At 40.2% G+C, this 22,982-nt stretch overlaps 1 protein-coding gene across 3 annotated transcripts in view; it reads right to left on the bottom strand.

Moving 5' to 3' along the window:
* Nucleotides 1-22,982, bottom strand: part of fnbp1l (formin binding protein 1-like) — a 259,561-nt gene that overhangs the window by 125,140 nt on the left and 111,439 nt on the right. For all 3 annotated transcript variants that reach the window (XM_069939287.1, XM_069939286.1, XM_069939288.1), the window contains exon 3: nucleotides 9,176-9,229. In XM_069939287.1, the coding sequence (XP_069795388.1) occupies nucleotides 9,176-9,229 (54 nt within the window). The remainder of the gene's footprint in view (nucleotides 1-9,175; nucleotides 9,230-22,982) is intronic.

Raw genomic sequence — 22,982 nt, 5'->3', positions numbered from 1 at the left:
GGAGCCGATGCTACCCAAATACAAGCTATTAACCACCCCTCCGCCCCCCCCCCCCACCATATGTTTTGAAGAGTGGGAGGGAACCAAAGCACCTTGACACAGGGAGAACTCCTTACAAACAGCACTGGATTCAAACCCAGGTCACTGGCGCTGTAACAGCATTTCACTAACCGTGCTGCCCATGTCAGAGTTAATAACAAATTATATTAAGCCATATCTCCGGATTCAATAACAAAGGAGACATTAGTCAAAGGAAAAACATTCAAAATTGAGTAATGCAAAATAAATGGGATGTTCAAAGAGCATAGATTAGTCATACAACTTTTCAAACAAATTAAGTTTAAGATGGTTAAATTCTAAAATTTGTAATCTGGACAAATTTGGGAGAAATCTTAACAACATTGATAGCTAGAGAATTTAAACTTAAGTCATTGTAAATTCAAATAGAATTTAGAAATATTTAATCAAAAAAGGTAAAGCATGCATTCTTTCGCATTGCCATCACCTTGCTTGCCTCCATCCTACTTCATCACATGTACCGTTTATACTCGTGAAATAGTCGATCCCATCCAAAAGTCAACTTCCTTTTTGGCCCAAAATCACATATTGTCTGTATATCCCATGTAAAAGTTGATTCCCCCTATTTTTGGCCCCAACCGCCTGCCCATCCAGTTCACGATGTCCTCACTGCGAATCCTGCCTCTGCCGCCAGCCTATCCGAGGTCCCAAATGCTCCGACTGCAGATCCTCGCCTCAGCCGCCTGCCCACCCAAGCTCCCAATGCCCCGAATGCAAACTTACTGCCCGGTTCTGGTAATCCAAGTTCTTGACTTCTTGACTGACGCAGGTTTTTACCGCGGTCAAAAGTAGGTTCGGTGTAAAAGTCAACCCCCAAATTTGACCTGAAAAATTGGTCACCAAAACTCAACTACTACATGAGTAATATTAGTATGTTTATCAGAAGATATTATAACTGTTTTGCAATGGCTAAATTAGTCATGAAGAAAAAGAGAATGATAGGCAAGGCATGGAAAAACACAAATTTTATTGAACTATTGGTCTTCTACATCATTTTCAGAACACTGGAAGAGCCAAGTTGGTATTTAATTGTATCACATTCATGGGAAGACTAGAATGAAGATGTTAAAAAAAATTAATTCAGTTTGCATTCTACCATGAAGTAATTGACTCATCATAGAAACCATTCCCTCCCGATGCCGGAAACGAACTGAAATGACACACAAGAAGCCCCTGTGGTTTTGAGATTTCAGAATCTGATCAGAAATTTGGTTTCTTCCCAAGTATGCTAGACTTGTGTTCTATGGGTAAAATAATACATTCTCTGGTGCCACAAGCTACTACAGTACTTGCTGAAGGACCTGTCTGAGCATCTAGATAATTGTACCTACTGAAAAACTGTTCCTGTCTTCTGCAAAGTTCAAGATGGGTTCAAAAAATTACTAAAACTTCTCAGCCGAATCAAAAGTCAAATTTCTTCATTATCAAGTGAGGAAAAAATTCTTGGAATTAGCAGGCCAAACAGGCTAAAGAAAGAAAAGCACCTTTGAAATTTGGAGAGAACAAGATTTTCTTTTACCCTGATATAAGCTTTGAATTATTGAAGAAAAGGAAGAGTTTTAATCCAGTTAAAAATATATTGTGAAAGAAGGGATATACTTTTATACTGAGTTATCCTGCAACTCTGAAAGTATTTGTTCAAAGAGTTCCAAGTAGATTTTTTAATGAATCCCCAGAACATGCTCAAGAATTTGCAGAAAGTTTGCTGGACATGTGTCAAGAATTGATCCAAAGAGTGGACACTTGAAGATGGAAAGTTATATTATAGTGGAGAAAGAAATCTGGAAGCTGTTTGAAATATTGCAGAGATGAATTTAATCTACTCAGAAGAGCTGGAGATATGCTGACGGGTTCCTACCAAATTGTGGACATTACTTTGTAACTTTAGTCGCAACCTGAAAAATGGAGAGTGGTAGCATTGCCAGGGGCTTTTATGACAATGCTTTGGTGGGGGGGAGGGGGGGTTCTCTTTTCTATTTTTCTCTTTCTTTTCTTTAAGTATTCAATCAAGTACTCTTTTTTTAACTGGATTTAATGTTTTTTTTTGTATTTAAGAGATTGGCGAAGAGCCGGGGACAGATGAAGGGGAGTTATGAAAAGGGGGAAGTGTAAGAATTTTTAATTTTTTACAATGAGTAAAGGATTCAAATTTATGTTTTAATGTAAATGAACTTCAAAACCCTATAAAGAGAAAGAAAGTTTGACATGTTTAAAAAATGAAATTAGATATTGTTTTTCTATAAGAAACACATTTAATTGAAAAGTATAAAAAATTAAAAAGGTTGGAATGGTAGTAGCATCACATTTTAATACAATAGCTAGAGGAGTATCAATATTGATAAATAAAAATCTTCCAATTAAAATACAAAATACAGTTTTAGACCCATTTGGTCAGTTTTTATTAATAAATTGTCAATTTTTTTTCTGAACAATGGACATTAATGACTATGGTAAATTTATACAAGAAACTTTGTTAAATATGGGGGAAGCTAATCAAAATATTTTAGTGGGTGTAGATTTTAATTTTTGTCTCGACCCTTTATTGGATAGATCTACAAAGAGTGAGTTGAAATCTAAGGCAGTAAAAATAACCTTGTTACTAATGTAAGACCTGAATTCGGTTGATATTTGGAGAAGTATATATCCTAGAGAAAGGGACTATTCATTTTATTCTAACAGACATGATTCATATTCTAGAATTGATATGTTTTATTATCAGCAATACTTCAAGGTAGGGTACAACAAGTTCAATATAAGGCAAGGCTTATATAAGATCATTCTCCTTTGTTCTTAGCATTATAATTAGAAGACAACCAGGATATGAGTTTTAGATGGAGGTTTAATAGAATGTTAAAAAGAAAGATTTTTTAAAATTAGGACATTAATGCTGATTCTATGATAATAAATTTGTTTTACGGAATGCAATGAAGGCATATAAACATGGACAGATAAGTTTTTCTTCTAAAGTCAGAAAGGAGTATATGTCTCAAATTAATAATTTAGAGGCAGAAATATCAAATCAAGAAAAGAAATTACAAAAACAGTAATCAGAAAAAAAGAATTCTTTTGAATAAAATATTACAGTACAACAAATTACAATCTTATAGAATGAAAAAAGTATTATGAGAACTAAACAGAGATATTATGAATTGGGGGTACAAGCACAAAGTTTTAGCATGGAAATTGAAAACAGAAAAGAATCAAAAGTTATTATTGCAACTAGAGATGAGAAAGATCATATATATCCTGTAAACCCCAGGATATAAATAATTGTTTTAAGCAATTTTATACTAAATTATATAAATTAGAGTCTACGCAGGATAACAAAAAAATTGATTGATTTTTAACTCAAGTAAATTTGCCTAAGTATAGAAGAACAGAAAATATTAGAAACCTCGTTTACAGTTGAAGAGGTTGGAAGAGTTATAGCTTCTTGATAAAATAATTTTATAAAGAATTTAAAGATGTGTTGATTCCTGTATTTATGAATTTAATACAATTGGAAGAAACTGGAAATTTACCAGATTCTTTTAAGACAGCAATTGTAATGGTAATTCCAAAAAAAGGATGGAATATTTGTAAATGTATTTGAGAGATAAATTGGTAAAATTAGAGTAGGTTACATACATATACCCACTTTAAAACAGATCTTATTTGAAATACTGAAGAATTAATATTCAGTAATTTTGTAGAAACTATAGCAAATGCTGTGCACATTTCACAAGTAGGTGCTAATTGAAATGACATAATTAAAGCAACAAGCAGGAGACACTCCGGCTGTTGAAAGCTCTTTGTAAGGGTTTTGACAGAGTGCTCAGAAAGGTCACTCCTGGGTTTTATTTACCTAAAACAACAGATGGGAGCAGAAGACTAACTCCTATTGTTATCTGGAGAAGGTCAGGGGTTTTGCAAGTGAGAGTCACATTGGCTTTCAGCGGTTGGTATCTCAGACGAGGATGTGTGTGTGTGTGTGTGAGAGAGAGAGAGAGAGAGAGAGAGAGAGAGAGAGAGAGAGAGAGAGAGAGAGAGAGAGAGAGAGAGAGAGAGAGAGAGAGAGAGAGAGACAGACAGAGAGAGAGAGACAGAGAGATGAACAGTGCAAGGCAGGAAGCTTTTTGGAACTGAAACAGAAAACTCCAGAGTGGCAGATGACTGGAAATGCTATCTGTCTGATGTTTCTCTTGGAATAAGTGGAACAGAAAGAAACTCTGTGGTAGCCTGAAACAATAGGCTATCATCTGGAGAACCCTGATGGGGCAAGTTTCATCAGCAAGACATTGAGGTGACTAATGGTGGTACCTCAGTTAATCTCCCTCTGCAAACCAACAAAGAACCTTCCTGAGCGGTAAACATTTACCTTTTGAGCACTAAAGCCTGGTGAACTTTATACATGTTAAATTCTGTGCACAGTATAAAAATTGCCTGCATCCAGAGAACTTGGAAGAATGAGAAGTGAGATTGAACTGTGAACCAAGGAACTTTTCTTAAATTTACACACACATTACATACATGTGCGCTTAGAATTAAAAGGGGGTTAAGTTGGGTTAGTTAAGTTAATAGAGATAAGTAAAAGTTGGATTCTCTTTTCATGTTTAAAGATAATTAAAAACAATTTTTGTTTAAGTAACTAGTCTTGGTGAATGTCTATTGCTGTTGGGTTTTGCGGTCCTTTGGGCTCATAACAATGCCATCGTCTTACAGACCAATATCTTTATTGAATGTGAATTATAAAATAGTGGCTAAATTATTGGAAAATAGACTGTAAATTTTTTTACAGAAATTAATTAACAAAGACCAAACAGGATTTATTAAAAAAAAGAAAATCGGTGGACAATGTAACTAGGTTGATTAGTTTAATTCATCGAGCTCAAAAGAAAGAAAATTTAAGTGTAGCTGTGGTTTTAGATGCAGAAAAGGCATTTGATAAAGTAGAATGGGACTTTTTAAGACACTTGCTAAATTTGGCTTAAGACAAACATTTATAAATTGGATAAAAACATTACATATTGAACCAAGAGCAAGAGTCTGATCATAATATAATCATGTCTGATTATATTAAATTAACAAGATCAACAAGGCAAGGTTGTCCATTATCGCCTGCTCATTTTGTATTAGTAGTTAAAACATTAGTTGAATTAATTAGAACAGACTTAGATATTAAGAGTATTAAAATAAGGGCTAACAAACATAAAATTATTTTATTTGGAGATTATGTAAATGTTTATTTGACAGATTTGGAAAATTCATAACATAAAGGACATATGCATTTGAACAATACGGAGCAGTCTGAGATAAAAGTGAAATGATGCCATTGACTTTTGGTGACTAGGCAAAATACGAAATTTAAATGGCTTGAATGTGGGATAAAACATTTGGGAATTAGAATTGATAACCAGTTAAAAAATCTTTGTAAAATTAATTATGGACCATTGTTTAAGAAAATTGAAGAGATTTTTTTTTAAATGGGTTGATTTACCAATTACATTAATTGGCCGAGTAAATTGTATTAAAATGAATATTTTTCCTCAGGTGCAATATTTATTTCAATCTTTACTCATTGATATTCCTAAAAAGTTTTTTAAGGATCTAAATAAAATTATAAGGAAATCCTTATGGAAAGGCAAGATGATGAGGATTTCTATGGAAAAATTAACTTAGAGATTTGAATTGGGAGGTCTATAAATTCCAAATTTTGAGTATTATAATAAAGCAGTCCAACTATGATTTTTTTTCTTCTTTTTTGAGGAAGGAGAAAAAGTGACTTGGGTTGATATAGAAATGAATAGGTGAAAAAGAATCTGAAGAATTCATATATAAATGGAATGAGGTATTATTAACTGGAGAAACAGGCGCACGAATATTAAAACATTTGGTCAGATTGTGGCATAAGGTACATATGTTGATGGGAGTTAAGGGGTATGGATTAGATGGATTAGTGAGAATGCCACCGGTGCAAAATAACTTGATTAATATAAATTTTATTAACTGGTCAAAAAAAGTAATACAATTTATTAACACTTATCAAAGCAGATATTTAATGACATTTGATCAATTGAAAGCTAAATATGGAATACAAAATACAATATTTGGATATTATCAGTTAAAGGCTTATTTACGAGAAAGATTAACTACATCTTATTTACTGTTAGAAGACAGTGAAATAGATCAGTTATGTATTTATTACTTTTGAGGGGAGTAAAGAAGAAAGATTTTTATAAATCTAAACAAAGGTGAAAAATTGATCTGGGTATAGATACAAATGATAGAAATTGGACACAAATATAATAGTATGAAAAATAAAAGAAATGTTAGATATAGAATGGTGAATACAATTTCATACATCAATTATATATTACACCACAAAAGCTTAATGGATTGAAGTCAGATATTTTAGATAAGTGTTTTCAATGTAAACAGGACATAGGCACCTTTTTACATTCTACATAGATATGCCCTAAAGTGAAATTTTTTTTGGATTAATTTAATAGCTTTACTTCAACAGTTAATGATGTTAAACTCCTGAGAAATCCTATGCTGTTTCTTTTGGTGGGGGGGGGGGGTATATCAAGGATTAGTGCAGATTTAAAATTAAATTGGTTTCAAAAAGAATTTTTTAAAGATCATGCTGGCAGTTGCCAGGAAATGTATAGCTGCTTCATGGAAATTGGATATGGATTTGGTATTAGATAGATGGCATGGTGAAATGCAAAGCTGTGTATCTTTGAAAAAAATTACATATAATTTAAAGAACAAATATGATCATTTTTTTTTAAATTGGTTTCCATATATGCAAAAGATTTGTGTTATAACTTTATAAGTAATTATAATAATTTGGTCACTCCCTGGCCTCACCTTAATGCATCCCATTTTATTTTACTTTAATATCTTTCTTCTATCTTTTCTTTTCTTTGGCTTGGCTTCGCGGACGAAGATTTATGGAGGGGGTAAAAAGTCCACGTCAGCTGCAGGCTCGTTTGTGGCTGACAAGTCCGATGCGGGACAGGCAGACACGATTGCAGCGGTTGCAAGGGAAAATTGGTTGGTTGGGGTTGGGTGTTGGGTTTTTCCTCCTTTGCCTTTTGTCAGTGAGGTGGGCTCTGCGGTCTTCTTCAAAGGAGGTTGCTGCCCGCCAAACTGTGAGGCGCCAAGATGCACGGTTTGAGGCGTTATCAGCCCACTGGCGGTGGTCAATGTGGCAGGCACCAAGAGATTTCTTTAGGCAGTCCTTGTACCTTTTCTTTGGTGCACCTCTGTCACGGTGGCCAGTGGAGAGCTCGCCATATAACACGATCTTGGGAAGGCGATGGTCCTCCATTCTGGAGATGTGACCCACCCAGCGCAGCTGGATCTTCAGCAGCGTGGACTCGATGCTGTCGACCTCTGCCATCTCGAGTACTTCGACGTTAGGGATGAAAGCACTCCAATGGATGTTGAGGATGGAGCGGAGACAACGCTGGTGGAAGCGTTCTAGGAGCCGTAGGTGGTGCCGGTAGAGGACCCATGATTCGGAGCCGAACAGGAGTGTGGGTATGACAACGGCTCTGTATACACTTATCTTTGTGAGGTTTTTCAGTTGGTTGTTTTTCCAGACTCTTTTGTGTAGTCTTCCAAAGGCGCTATTTGCCTTGGCGAGTCTGTTGTCTATCTCATTGTCGATCCTTGCATCTGATGAAATGGTGCAGCCGAGATAGGTAAACTGGTTGACCGTTTTGAGTTTTGTGTGCCCGATGGAGATGTGGGGGGGCTGGTAGTCATGGTGGGGAGCTGGCTGATGGAGGACCTCAGTTTTCTTCAGGCTGACTTCCAGGCCAAACATTTTGGCAGTTTCCGCAAAGCAGGACGTCAAGCGCTGAAGAGCTGGCTCTGAATGGGCAACTAAAGCGGCATCATCTGCAAAGAGTAGTTCACGGACAAGTTTCTCTTGTGTCTTGGTGTGAGCTTGCAGGCGCCTCAGATTGAAGAGACTGCCATCCGTGCGGTACCGGATGTAAACAGCGTCTTCATTGTTGGGGTCTTTCATGGCTTGGTTCAGCATCATGCTGAAGAAGATTGAAAAGAGGGTTGGTGCGAGAACACAGCCTTGCTTCACGCCATTGTTAATGGAGAAGGGTTCAGAGAGCTCATTGCTGTATCTGACCCGACCTTGTTGGTTCTCGTGCAGTTGGATAATCATGTTTAATATATATTTTTTTTTTACTTTAATATATATTTTTATTAAACACACATTTAGATTTTGATTAATTGTTATGTATTGCACAGTGTTTTGTTTTACTATACATTTCATATTTAAAAGATATAATGATAGTTGTGTTAGAATATTTATTCATTAGGTAATATCCAGTATTGTTTAAAAATCAGTAAATTCTTTCTCTTTTTCTTTCTTTCTTCTTTTCCTTTTCTCCATTACATTTTTTTGCTTTCTTCTTGGGGTTTTCAGTGTGGGAGGGAGTAGGTTGGGGGGGCGGGTGGGGGAAGAAAATGATTAAAAAAGCATGTATTGATTTTGATATTTAGAATTTTTTGGTTCTGTATGCAATTTTGTTATAAATGCTAATAAAATTAAATTTGAAAAAAATTTACTAAACTGGATTAAAGAAACAAGAGGCCCACTAAGAATAATTAATTCATACCAAATGTTTGACCGTTGGCCGAATTAAGGGTATCCAAAGTAGCATGTCGAATTTGGACTATATATCATTCACTAACAATAATTAGTGGACTAAATGGCTGAAGGGACAATTCTAACACAATTATGAATCAAACAAAAGACTTATCCTCCAAATTTTTTTTTCCTATATAATTGTTTAGTTTGTTTTGTCAAACCTTAAGCCTATTTTTAAGGGTGGTATGGTTAGTGTAGCAGTTAGCACAATGCTGTTACAGCGCTAGCAATCAGGACCAGGGTTCGCGCTCTCTGAAAGGAGTTTGTACATTCCATTAGTGTCTGTGTGGGTTTCCTCCAGGTACTCAGGTTTCCTCCCACTGTTTATTACATACCAAGGGTGTAGGGTGTAATTGGGCGGCACGGGCTCATCCATCGAAAGGGCCTGTTACCGTGCTGTATGTCTAAATTTAAATTTTTTAAGTTATGACCTACCGCGGTTCTTCATCTTTGCTGGATCGCTTTGGCCCATATTTCTTAACCAGGTTCCTATGCACAAAATGAAATTATATATTATTAGTATATTGTTCATTTTCTCTTAGACATCTGGAAATGAATAGGTCAAAAATCCTTTTGATAAAAACTTAATAAAACAGTAGCTGCACAAGATTTGCTAAAATATCATGGATTAAAAGCAAGCAAAACAATTCAGTGTTCAGATTTTAGAATTTGGTATATTTAATCAATGCAAAGATATAGTGATTGAAATAGATGTCCTCAAATGGATGATTCACTTAATCAATACAATTATTCATTTAATCTGAAGCAATCTTTAGGACGTGAATACATGGCATAGACATCGAAGAGTACAGCACTGTACCAAAGGCCTGTAACTATCTTTTGTCACAAAATTTATTATCCTTTTTGGACATTTGAATTTAATTGGTTTCTCTTTTATACTATCATAAACAAAGGCCAATTCAGATCTATAAATTTGTATTTACAGCAACAAACTCTTCTGTAACTAGGCAACTGTCACTTTCCAGACCATGTAACTTTGGACATTTTCACTGTTCTCTTTAATTCTCTATTCTGCTATTGTTTATACAACTGCTGAAGAAAGGTTTTTTTTAGTCTCTAAACATTTTGCATTAAATAAACAGCTGTAACATCAATTTCCTTGAAGTGATAAATACTGTATTTGTTGATCTCTTCTCCATATCTTTTATACTTTGAGTAATATACAGAAATCTGCAGTTTTACGAATTAACAAAAGCAGACCATTTTACAGCATTAACCATTCTATCAATGGGGATAAGCATAGATTCTTTGTTTTAGTTGTAGTGAAGCCAAGGAGGGTTTAATTATTTATCGCATTTATATTTATTACAATTGTATTTATATTTAATCTTGTGAAATCTCATTTTTCCTTCACTCAGAAGAAAGCAGTGATTAAATGCCAAAGACAAATCTCCAGGAGGGACTCAAAAGTTAAACCACAGTGAGAATGATTCTCTGAACAGACTAATAGGTTACCTCTCTACTATTCATATAGCTTCTGTAAAAAGAGCACAATTAGAAAGTATAGGATTGCAAATAAAGAAAAAAATCAATTGGCACCAAGCTAGGGCAACATGATCTCACTGTGTAGGGTTCATCCCTGATGGCAACAGTGAAAAAACCTTTAAGCCTGTTGGTGCCCAAGTGCAAAACAAAATTCTTTCCTAGCATCAGCCTTTATCTAAAGACACCACCTTAGATACCCAACGAGAACTCTGCAGCATTAATTTCTTTGCCATCACTGATTTTATTTTTCCTCATCAATGAACTTCACCATAATACCCACACTTCAAGTCTAGATAATCTTGAAAGATTCATCTTCAAATTGTACCTTCCAAAATAACTATTTTTTCAGCTCGCTTCCAGTTCAGGACTCCCCATAGACCAGTTTAGATTCAAGATTCAATTTATTGTCAATTAAAGTGTCACATTTCAAGAAATTTCCTTTTATCTGCTGGAAGGCAGATAGATTCACAGGCAGGAATTGACTAGGTGCCTCTAACAGTCTTACAGTCAGAGAGAGAGAAGCAAGAGTCCTCCCCCCCCCCCGCCCCACCGACTCCCAAGAGACACTGAGTATCCATAGATTTGCCTCCAGCGCTTCCACAGTCCCCGCAGCCACAGAATCCAGTCCATGTCATTGGCGACCTGAGGTCCAGATCTGAACCTCCGACTGGTCATGGTTCCTCCAGCGCCCTCGGCACCTCCTCGTATCCCGGTGCTGATTCCTGGTACTCCTCCAATCAGTTCGAGCCAGTCTTCAGCAGTCCACAGCCCGGCACAAGACTCCCAACAGCAGTCTCCAGTAGCCACAGCTTCTGCGGGTTCCTTGGCTTAAGTTGCCAGCAGCCCATCACACGTACTGGCCCTTCAGCTGCAGAGCCCCCTCACTAGTTCGCCGCTGTGATCACCGTCCCTGTGGGTCATCTTCTCCACTTCTCTCTCAGACTGTGCTTGATCTTCCCATCCTCGTGCCCTGCTCCAGTCCTCCACTTCCCAGGAGTCTGCAACCCTTCGTGGCCGCTGCCAATTAATAGGCACCGCCATCTTGGGTGCAAGACCCGTGGCCACAGGATTTCAACTAAAGCCACCGTCGGCTCCTTCAATGGGCTGTTCGAAGCTCATTCGGAGCTGAAGGCAGTTGACTGGGCGGCTGGTCCCTGCAGGAGTACTGCACCCCCACTCCCTCGCACCAGGTCTGCACCAGCGGCTCCGGCAGCGACGTCATCTTCCAACTTGTGTCATTCCTTCTAAATCACCACAGGTTAATAAATTAAACATACTCTTTAATCCCAATGTCTTACTTAAAAAAACACTTCCTTGCATTTCAAGGCTTTCATCTACTTGAGCTCCCTCTCTTTTACTCCATCAGACCTCCAACCTCTGATGCCACAAAAAAAGTGTTTGATGTTGAAACACTTCTTCCTGTCCTGAACAAATGGAGACCAAATCTTTAACCATCCAAATTTCATGCTCTGGAGTTCCCTCCAGAAACCTTGCCTTTGCTTGTCTTCAAATCTGAATTTTGGTGAAATTCCAACATCTCTTTTCCCATGACTATCTTCTTTTAGCCTTGGCTTCTGTGAAGCAATTGGAGATGCCTATATTACTTTTTTTCCAAATTACAAAGGTGTTGATTCTGATACAATTGGCAATTGATTCATTGTGTCTTCTGACAACCCTGCAGGGCTGGTGCCAGACTATTTTGTGCCCCGCGCTCCCACCCCCCACAAAAAAAGCCAGCTTTGATTTCAAAAACAATGTTTTGTAGAAAAAACGAAAAGAACAAAACTTAAAATGACTAATTTATTTAAAATTGCAAGAATAAGTAATAGATCAATGTTTGATTATCTTTCTCAAATACAAAAGAAAATATTTTGGCACACAAGTCATTTTGAACTAAAGGGCACTCGATTGAATGCAAACCTCTGCCAAAAGCAACACATATTAAAACTTATTACTTCACACACATTTAAGTCCATATACCTTCCAGAGTTCATTTGGTTCCACAAGAATGATGCAGTATAAAAATGCCCCTTTGGCCCATCAATTTTGCTCTGACGTTCTCATAACCATTTTTACAAATCTATGCTATTCATTTTTTTAAAAAAGTGCCCACATTTCTATTATTTTCCCCAGTTTCTACAACTCACTTATACATTACTTGCCCACATCTTTAGAGATTCGAAAGGAAATTAAAGCATCCAGAGGAAGCTCACATGGTCACAGGGAGAATGTGCAATCTGCACACAGACAGGGCCAGAGTTCAGGGCAGAAGCCAGATCGCTGGAGTTGTGAGGTAGTAGCTCTATTAATTGCATCTCTGTGAGACAGAATCAATTATAGCAATAATAAAGTTGAATACATGTCTCTTTAATATCTACCTGGAAGGATAGTATAACACGGTCTTGGGAAGGCGATGGTTCTCCACTGGCCACCGAGACAGAGGTGCACCAAAGAAGAGGTACAAGGACTGCTTAAAGAAATCTCTTGGTGCCTGCCACATTGACCACCGCCAGTGGGCTGATATCGCCTCCAACCGTGCATCTTGACGCTCACAGTTCGGCGAGCAGCAACCTCCTTTGAAGAAGACCGCAGAGCCCACCTCACTGACAAAAGACAAAGAAGGAAAAACCCAACACCCAACCCCAACCAACCAATTTTCCCTCGCAACCGCTGCATCCGTGCCTGCCTGTCCTGCGTCGGACTTGTCAGTCGTCAACGAGCCTGCAGCAGACGTGGACATACCCCTCCATAAATCTTCGTCCGCGAAGCCAAGCCAAAGAAGAGTATCTCCATATTATACCACAACTGTGAGAACTTCCAATACATTGATAGAGAACCCTGAGCAAAATGTAACTACATAATTTTAGTATGGTTTCACACATGGAAATTCAAGAATGCTTTTCTGTTAGTATGTCTTTTGAAGTTCTCATGTTTTATGAAACTTTGACAATTAAGATGAACAAAATCATTTATATAACAAAAAATAATTGCTGAGTTGATTTCTTTTAAGAATTTATATACACTGTATTTTTATTTCTCTTCTATGAATATTGATAATTAGGCTATTAGAAACCAGCTAGTACCTGTCCTGAGCTATCCTTAACCCTGAACCATTTTGGTCTCAAATCTGCTTGGTTCCTCTTCTCATGAATTGTAATCCTCTAAATAAAAAGGGGCTCATCACAGACAGACCGACTTTTCTTGATGAAGTGTTAATAAATTGCTCAAACCAATGTTAGAATTATGGGAACAATAAATGTAAATATCTCACTTATTCAAACGGCCAAATACACATTTAAGCTTATATAGTACTCCTCTTGGCAGTCGGCCTACAGGTGAACACCGGAGCTCCCGACGCCAACTCTGAAGTCCAAACTGTCCCTTCTGCCTAATACTGCACACCGGACTCCAGTGTGCGTGTGTGGGAGGCCAAGGGGACAGAGGAGGGCTCAGAGATGGGACTCTGACATTGGGAGCTCTGGTGTAGGCCAAGGGGAGGATTTGGAGTCAGGCATTGGAAGCTCCCGACTCCAGTGACCGGAATTCCTGACGTATGACTCCAAAGATTGAACCCTCCCCTCAGCAGTCAGCCTACAGGCACACACCAGAGCTCCTGATGTCTGACCGAACCCTCCCCTCGGCCTACATTTGAGCTCCAGTTCCCAGAGTCCCGACGCCAAACCCTCCCCTGTCCTCGGCTTACCGCACACGGTTCAGATGCAACTCTGAACCTTCTTCTCCGCCTACCTGAACTGTGGGATACAATTTGCTCTCTTCAACACCGCTGTGATGGAATATTTGAGAATGGTTTTGGGAGATAAATTGCTAAAATTCGAGAAGGCTACACACATACACACACTTTAAAACAGATCTTATTTGAAATACTGAAGAATTCATATTCAGTGACTTCACAGAAACTATGGAGAATGCTATGTACATTTCACAAGTAGGTGTTAATTGAAATGATGTCATGAAATGAATGGACTATTGTCTTGGAAAAACAACCAGAGCGAGGTTGTCTGTTTTGGACCTTTTTGCAAGGCTTTTGATCTCTCTGCAAAGTGCTCACTCAGAGGTCATTGAGAGGTTATTTTTTACCTAAAACAACAGATGGAGCAGAAAACTAACTCCTATTGTTTGCTGGAGAAGGTCAGGGGTTTTACAAATGAGAGAGAGGACATGCTGCTGGCAGTTTTGAACCTCCGAGAGAGAGAGACAAGGAAGTCTTTGACTGTGTCTGACACGGAAAGTTGCAACAAGCCAGGAGAAGTTTGTTGGAACTGAAACTGAAGCTCCAGAGTGGAGGATGGCTGGAAGTGCTATCTGTCTGATGTTTCTCTTGGAATAAGGGAACAGAAAGGAACTCTGTCATAGCCTAAAAGAAAGAGGTTATCATCTGGAGAACCCTGCTGGGACAAGTTTCATCAGCAAGACATTAAGGTGACTAATGGTGGGACCTCAGTTGTGGAAATCCTGAAATTACACATCTCTATCTGCAAACCTACAAGAACCTTCCTGAGCGGTAACCATTTACCTTCTGAGCACCAAAGCCTGGTGAACTTTATACATGTTAAATTCTGTGCACAGTATAAGAATTTCCTGCAACCAGTGAACTTGGAAGAATGAGAAGTAAGATTGGACTGTGAACCAAATAACTTTTTTGAACTTACACACTTTAATGGAGGATTAAAACCATGTGGCCAGATGCTTTTTGCTTTTGTGGAACTGACGACACTGGGTCCACACTCAGGTCACCTTACTTTCAGAACTAGCAGATGTAATTAAACTCAGCCATGGGGATTTATCTGAAGATACACTTTGAAATGGAATTCCACTGTGAGGCCCAGAGAAAGCAGTTGTCAAATGCAACACTCTGAAATTGACGAATTGGTCACAACCTGTCTTGCTCGAGAAGTTTTAATAAGTCTTTGTATCTACGAAATAAACCAGGAAATCATAACATCCTGGTTCCATAATAATTAATCTTCTAAATTGTAGAATAGTATGTTCAGTTTTGATTTTGACTGACAAATGTTAGAAGGAGTAGGCGCATGATTAATTGTTTTTGGGGTATATAAGCCTGTGGTCCTGCTGCTGAAGTTTAGATTCTCCGAGGGGTGGGAACACCCCTTGTCAAGAAGGAAGAACAGCCAGAATCCGAGCAACGTCCCGGTCAGGGGAGGTGGAGAAGCTGCTACCAGCGCCCTGACAACCTACTACAAGTGTGCAGTCGTTGCCTCGCTTTGGCAGTTGGGACCAGTCCAAGCATTGATAAGTATGGTTGGGAAAGGCTTGCATATTGTAGTGTGAAATCAGCTTTTGAATTTGTAATAAACATTTGTATAAACTGAACTGCTCTCAGTGTGTGTGTCTATTTTCTTTCGGGAGCTCAAACACTGTGACCAATCTAAAACGAACAAAATGAGAGGTATAAGTTTACCCAAGACAACACACATTACAATCATGTGCGTTTAGAATTAGAAGTGGGTTAAGTTGGGTTAGTTAATAATGATAAGTTAAAATTAAATTCTGTTTTCATGTTTAAAGATAATTAAAAACAACTTTTGTTTAAGTAACTACTTGTCGTGGTGAATATCTATTCCATTTAGAAAGAGTGCCATTAGAAATCAATAATTCTAATTCATTCTGTCTAGGTAATATCAAACTAGGACCTAATTTATCAACCAAGAAAGCCTTAACTTGATAATAACAAAAAAGATATTATTTGGGACATTAAATTTATTCTTCGTTTGTTCAAATGTAATAAATCTACGAGCTTCAAAACAATCTTCTATTTTCTTAATACCCATTCTATTCCATATCTTCAAAAATTGATTATCCATAGAAAAAGAAGTCTATTTTGATGTAAAGGCATTTTTCGAGAACTTGCATCATTACCACATATTTCATAATCTATTTTATTCCATAATTCAATCAAATGTTTCAAAACAGGCATGTCTCTACTGCCTACTAACAATTTTGAATTCCACTTGTAAATAAAATCCTGTATATTACTTTCTCCTATTTTACTCAATTCTATTTTAACCCAAAATGGGGTTTTATCTACATCAAAAATCACATTAATAAATTTCAAATGAGCTGCTTTAGCGGGCCAAGTGACTGCACGGTTAGGCAAGCCAAATCGGTTGAGAAGATGGCATGGGCCCCCCTTCCCTTCCCAGGAGAAGCTCACATTTGGCCACACACGTTGCCCAGGAGATGTCGCCACTTCCTGGTTGTGCGTCGCTGGGCAGGCAGTGACTTTGCAACGCGTTGACATCACTATCTTAGACCAGTGTGCACCATGCAGGAAGTGGATTGCCCACTTAAAGCTGCGCGAAAGATTCAAATAAAGTTCAGTTCCTAGTTCACCTTCGTGCTGTGAAAACGTGCTTCATTTCAATAGTGTTGCTGGGAGCAGGCACAACAGCGGTGACCCTGATTGTTCCAACGTCTTTGGAACCCACCTTGAACGCGACAAAATGCAGGATACTGCTGCAGACACAACAGCTGTGACCAATACTGTAGGCATGCATTTGCTGCCCTTCTGGGCCAATCAGCCAAGGAACTGGTTACAACTGGCACGTTGTCAGCGCCCTGGATGTCGCTACCACAGTCAAAGTAAGCTCCTTAATGGAAAATCCTCCTATGGACAATTCCAGCGTTTCTTTCTTGACTCCCTGGAACTCAGACGGCACGAATGTGCCGTCCACATCCTGAATATGCAAGGACTGGGCGATAGAAGCCCCTCAGAGCTCATGCACGAAATGGTGGCTTCAGTGGATGGGCACAGAAACTGTTTCTTGTTCGAGGTCCTGTTCCTCTCCAAGCTACCAATGCATATTTCCTCAGCAATATCAGACATGGATTTCAGCGACCCACGCCTGGTAGCCAAGGAAGCGGACAGACTTTTCAAACCCTGCAGCAGAGCTCAATACGTGTTCAAATGACCTACACCAGTGCCTCCGGCTCAACTCCCACACCAGGTCCACCAGCAGTAACCGCGGCCCAACTGCAACATAATGAGTGCTCAGATAAATGGAGCGAATACTGTTTCTACCACGGTAGATGGGGCTGCAACACCCAGTGGTGCATCTCTCCATGCTCGTACCCCAATGCCAAGTCAAGTGCGGCAATGGGAAACGAACAGGCTGGCTGTCAATAGCAGCCTCAGCAGTTGGCACACAAAGGCCTACTCTACCTAAGGGACTAGTGGACAAGGAGGGATTTCCTAGTTGACACGGTGCAGAGATAAGCCTCATCCCACCAACATACTTCAAGCTCAAACACAATCCCAAGACCCTTCCCCTACAGGCAGCCAACGGCTCCTCCATTCCAAGTTTTGGCACCTGTCTGGTCACAATCCATGCTGCAGGAACTGTTTTCCATTGGAAATGTACAATTGCATCTGTTGGCAAGCCCTATTCAGAGTCAATTTCCTCCTGGCACACGAATTCCTGGTAGACATGACTAGATGCCACTTGGTCAACGTTTCCACATTCCAATCATATCCCCTCATGCTACAGCAACGTTCCTTTTTACCGTTGGGTGTCCACACTCTGGACCACAACAAATATGCCCTTTTACTGGCCACTGTTGGCGCCCAATTTCTATGACACCAAACTAGCACATGCGTGGAGCACCACATTGAGATTACCAGCGTACGCATGGGCACGGCACCTCCCACAGGACAAACTCCTCCAAGCCAAGACTGAGTTTGCTGCCATGGAGGAGTTGGGCATCATCCGCCATTCAAACAGCCCATGGGCATCCCTGCTGTACATGGTCCAGAAGAACTCCAATGGCTGGCGTCCGTGTGACGACTACAGATGACTCAATGATGTCACAGTCCCAGAAAGTTACCCATCAATGGGTACTATCAGATTCCAGTGCATCCTAACAATCTCCTGTAAACGGCCATTATTACACCTTTCGGCCTTTGAGTTCCTTTGAATGCCTTTTGGACTAAAGAACGCAGCCCAGACATTTCAGTGTCTCATGGATGTGGTTGGCAGGGACCTCGATTTCATCCTCATCTAACTGGATGACATTCTCATCGCCAGCCCCGATGCCAGCACACACAGAGTGGACTTGACTTCCCTTTTCAACAAGTTGCAGGAGTTTGGATTCATGGTGAACTTCTGGTAGAAGCCATCCAGCGATTCCCCATGCCAAGCATGATCAAAGGCCTACAGGCGCTTCCTCCCAAGAGCAGCCACCTTCATGTAACCCCTATTCGACCTCATCAAACTCGGCGACAAGGCGCTCCAGTAGACACACAAAACCGTTGAAGCATTCCAGCAACTAAAGCGGTACTAGCGGAGGCCACATCTTTGTCTCATCCTGATTCTTCCTCCCCCCTGGCCCTTACAACAGACGCATCGGACAGAGTTCAGTGCAGTGCTTGAGCAGTGGGTTGATGAACAGTGGCACCCCCTGGCCTTCTTTAGCAAGCATCTCCAGACACTAGAACTCAAATACAGCGTGTTCAACTGTGAGCTGTTGGCCCTGTACTTTACAATACAACATTTCCAGTACATGTTAGAAGGAAGGGATTTTGTAACCTACAGACCACAAACCATTCACTCATGCACTCAGCAAGGTCGGTGACGCAACAATGACGCCTCTCCTACATTTTGGAGTACACCACGGACATTCGCCATGTCACAGGCAAGTTCAACATTGTGGCCAACGCACTATCCAGACTAGCCATCGCTACCATCTCAGAAGGACTCTATGTTGCTCAACTGGCCAAAGTCCAAGCAGAGGATGCGGATATTCAGGCCTAATGGACCGCCATCACCAGCCTGAAGGTTAATGATTTCTGTCCTTCACGGGGGAACAAGACTTTACTGTGTGACATGACCACAGGTACTTTCCCAGACCCATCCTACCCATGACCTGGTGACGCTTCATGTTCGACCAAATTACATCCTTCCATAAGGTCCACGTCAGACAGCAGGCTGACCAGGTTTGTGTGGCACAGCCTGCGCCACGACGTAACTCTATGAGCTAAGACTTACTTGGACTGCCAAAGGTCCCTCTCCAGAGTTTCAACCCAGCGCAAATGCCGATTTGACCATGTGCACATGGAAATCGTTAGCCTGTCCCCGTGAGCCAAGGTATTTGGTAATTATTCCCAATAATCGGCCATTTTACCCGTTGGCCGGAAGTGATACCCCTGCCCACATGAGACACAGAAACTTGCACCAGAGCTTTCTTGTCCACGTAGGTTGCATGCTTTGGTGTCCCGGCCCACATCACCTTGGACCGAGGGGCCCAGTTCATGCCCTCACTCTGGTACAACCTAGCCAAGTTCTGTGGCAGCCAGTTACACTACACAGCCTACCATCCTCAGGCAAATGGACTTGTTGAACATTTTCACCGCTGTCTGAAATTAGCCCTGAAAGCCCAACTACAAGGCCCAAATTGGATGGATGAACTCCCATGGGTGCAGTTGGAAATTTGCACAGCATCAAAAGAAGACCTGCCAGCATTGTCTGCTGAGATAGTGTATGGCTTCCCACTTACCATCTCAGAGGACATTCACTTCAACCCTCCTAGCCTACAACCCAGTGCCTTAGACATCCTCCAGTGCTTGAAGGAACAAATGGGTAAGCCGAAATCTCCACCACCTTCCCAACACGGCTCTCCACCCTCCCATGTCCTTGTGAATCTGCAGTCCACCAACTTAGTTTCGTTCGCAGACGACAGCAAATAACACCTCTGCAATGTCCCTACAAAGGCCCATTCAAGGTGTTGCAGCACGACAGTGTTGTTTTCACCCTGGACATTGGCAGGTGGCGGGACATGTTTACCAATGACAGCCTCAAGGCAGTGCACTTGGACTCAGGCCAGCCTGCCCCAGATCCCCAGGTGAGACTCAGAGGCCGCCACCCTAAAGACAATACTGATCAAAAGTTGACAGTAATTCTGGGGTGGGGGAGGCAGGGGTTGGCATAGTGGGCTGAGCGACTGTGCGATTAGATGGGCCGAATCTCCGCCCCAGACAGTTGAGACAAGATGGCACAGGCCACTCTTCCCTTCTCAGGAGAAGCCTGCATTTGGCGACACGCATTGCCCAGATGTTGTCACTTCCTGGTTGTGGGTCGCTGAGCAGGTAGTGACTCCACAATATGCTGACGTCACTCCCTTAGACCAGTGTGCCCCAGACAGAAAGTGGGTCATCCCTTAAAGCAATGCAAAACATTCAGGTTCAGTTACTGGTTCACCCTCGTGCAGTGTAGACGTGTTTCATTTCAGTAGCGCTACCTTATAATTCTTAAAATGTGGAAGTTGCAAGCCTCCCATTTCAAACTTCCAAGTTAATTTTTCCAAAGAAACTCTAGCCACCTTTCATTTCCATAAAAACTTCCTAATGCTCAAATATAAATCCTTAAAAAAATTTGGGGGAATCAAAAAAAGGAACTGATTGATAAAGATATTGAACCCTGTGAAAAATATTCATCTTTACACAATGAACTCTATTTACTAATGTTATGGGTAAATTATTACACCAATTCATATCTTCTTTAGTTTTTTTTTTAAGGTAAATAATTCAATATATACAGATTATTTAAATCATTATCAACCTTAATCCCCAAATACTTAATTTCATCCTCTTGGCTCAACAGGGTTAGGCAAGGGATAATGGGAATTGAAGTAAGAAAAGGGCACCCATTTCAAGGAACAAAAAGGATTCAGCAGGTAGGCACAAGGACAGGTTTTAGAAATCATAGATTTTGTTATTCTAGTCATAGCAGAGGGAATGGCAGTGGAATGCTCCTCTTGCAGTATCCCTAACGACTTCATTCTGTGAAAAGTACTTCCAGCTGCAGCTCCTGACAAGCCAAACTAAGAAATTGGAACTGTAATTGGATGAACTCCTGATCATTCAGGAGGCAGAGGGGGTGATAGATAGGAATTTCAGGGACACTATCACACCTAGGAGGCATGAGGAGGGTAGATAGCTGTCAGTCAGGAGAGAAAGGGAACAGGCAGGAAACACAGGGCACCCTGAGGCTGTTCCCCTCAATAACAAGTTCTGTTGAGGGGGTTGACCTACCAGGGAGAAGCCATGGTGATCAGGTCTCTTCAAGGAGACATCAGGGATTTAGGTGCTATGTTGAAGGACAGGACCTCTAGGGTTGTGATCTCAGGATTGCTACCTATGCTATGTGCTAATGAGGTTAGAAATAGGAGAAAAATGCAGCTTAACACGTGGCTAAAGACAATGTGCAACAGGGAGGGCTTCAGGTTTCTGGAGTTTTGGACTCTCTTCCAGGGGGGTGGGACCTGTTCCAAAGGGATGATTTACATCTGAACTAGAAGGGGACTAATATCCTTGAGGGAAGGTTTGCTGGTGCTGCTATGGTGGGTTTAAACTAGATTTGCAGGGAGATGGGAACCAGAGTATCAAAGCAGATAGATGAGTGGAGGAGGGAAAAGATTATGTGAAAATTGTACCATTTGAAACTTTCTAAAATGCATCTATTTCAATGCAATGAGTATTGAAGGAAAAGCAGATGAGAGAGCATGAATTGGCACTTAGAATTATGACACTGTGGCCATCAGCAAAACTTGGTTGCAGGAGGGGTAGGACTGGCAACAATGTTTCAGGCTTCTGTTGCTTTAGATGCAATAGAATGGGGGGATGAAAAGGGACAGAGTGGCATTATTCATCAGGGAAAATATCACACCTGTATCTAATAGGCAGGACAGACCAGAGGGCTCAACTACTGAGGTTATATGGGTGGAGCTGAGGAATGGGAAACGTATATCTACACTCATAGGGTTGCATTATAGTCAACGAGAAATGGAGAAGCATATCTGTTGAGAGATAGCAAACATCTGCAGAAAACATAAGGATCAGATAGTAGGGAATTTTAATTTTCCAAATATTGACTTGGACTCTCATATGTAAAAGGATTGGATGGCTTGGAGTTATCAAATGTGTTCAGGAAAAGTTTTCTAAATCAATATATAGAGGTACCAACTAGAGAGAATGTAATATTGGATCTCCTTTTAGAGAACAAGACAGGGCAGGTGACAGAAGTATGTGTAGGGGAACACTGAATTTCATGACTTGTTCATGACAATAAATCCTGATTCTGATTTTGAATCCAGTGATTATAATGCCGTTAGTTTCAAGTTAATTATGGAGGAGGATAGGTCTGGGGTTTGGGTTAAGATTATAAATTGGAGGAAATGAGAAAGGATCCAGAATGTTTGGAATGGGTTAAATTGTTTTCTGGCAAGGATGTGTGAGGTAAGTGGAGGACCTCCAAAGGTGAAATTTTGAGAGTACAGAGTTTGTATGTTCCTGTCAGGATTAACGGCAAGGTTGGCAGGCATAGGGAACCTTTATTTTAGATCTCTTTCGGAAGAAGAGAGGTGTATAGCAAGTATAGGCAACATGAAGCAAATAAGGTACTTGAGGTGTATTAAAAAAATGGAAGAAACATCTGGAAGGCAAAAAAAAAAACCATAAGGTTGCTTTGGCAGACAATGTGAAGGAAAATCCTAAGAGTTTCTAAGGTATATTAAGAGATAAAGGATAGAAAAGGACAAAATTGGTTCCCTTGAAGATCAGAGTGGTTGGCTTTGTATGGAGTATAAAGAGATGGAGGAGATCTTAAATGTTTATCACCCCCCCCCCCTTATCAGTATTCACCCAAGAAACAGGCAGTCGTGGGAAGAAGGGAAAACAAGCAGTGTGATCATGGAACCTATACAG

This window comes from Narcine bancroftii, chromosome 5, assembly GCF_036971445.1.
Source record: "Narcine bancroftii isolate sNarBan1 chromosome 5, sNarBan1.hap1, whole genome shotgun sequence".
Lineage (NCBI taxonomy): Eukaryota > Metazoa > Chordata > Chondrichthyes > Torpediniformes > Narcinidae > Narcine > Narcine bancroftii.
Note: the sequence above shows the minus strand (reverse complement) of the source record. Positions and strands in the feature narration are given on the sequence as shown.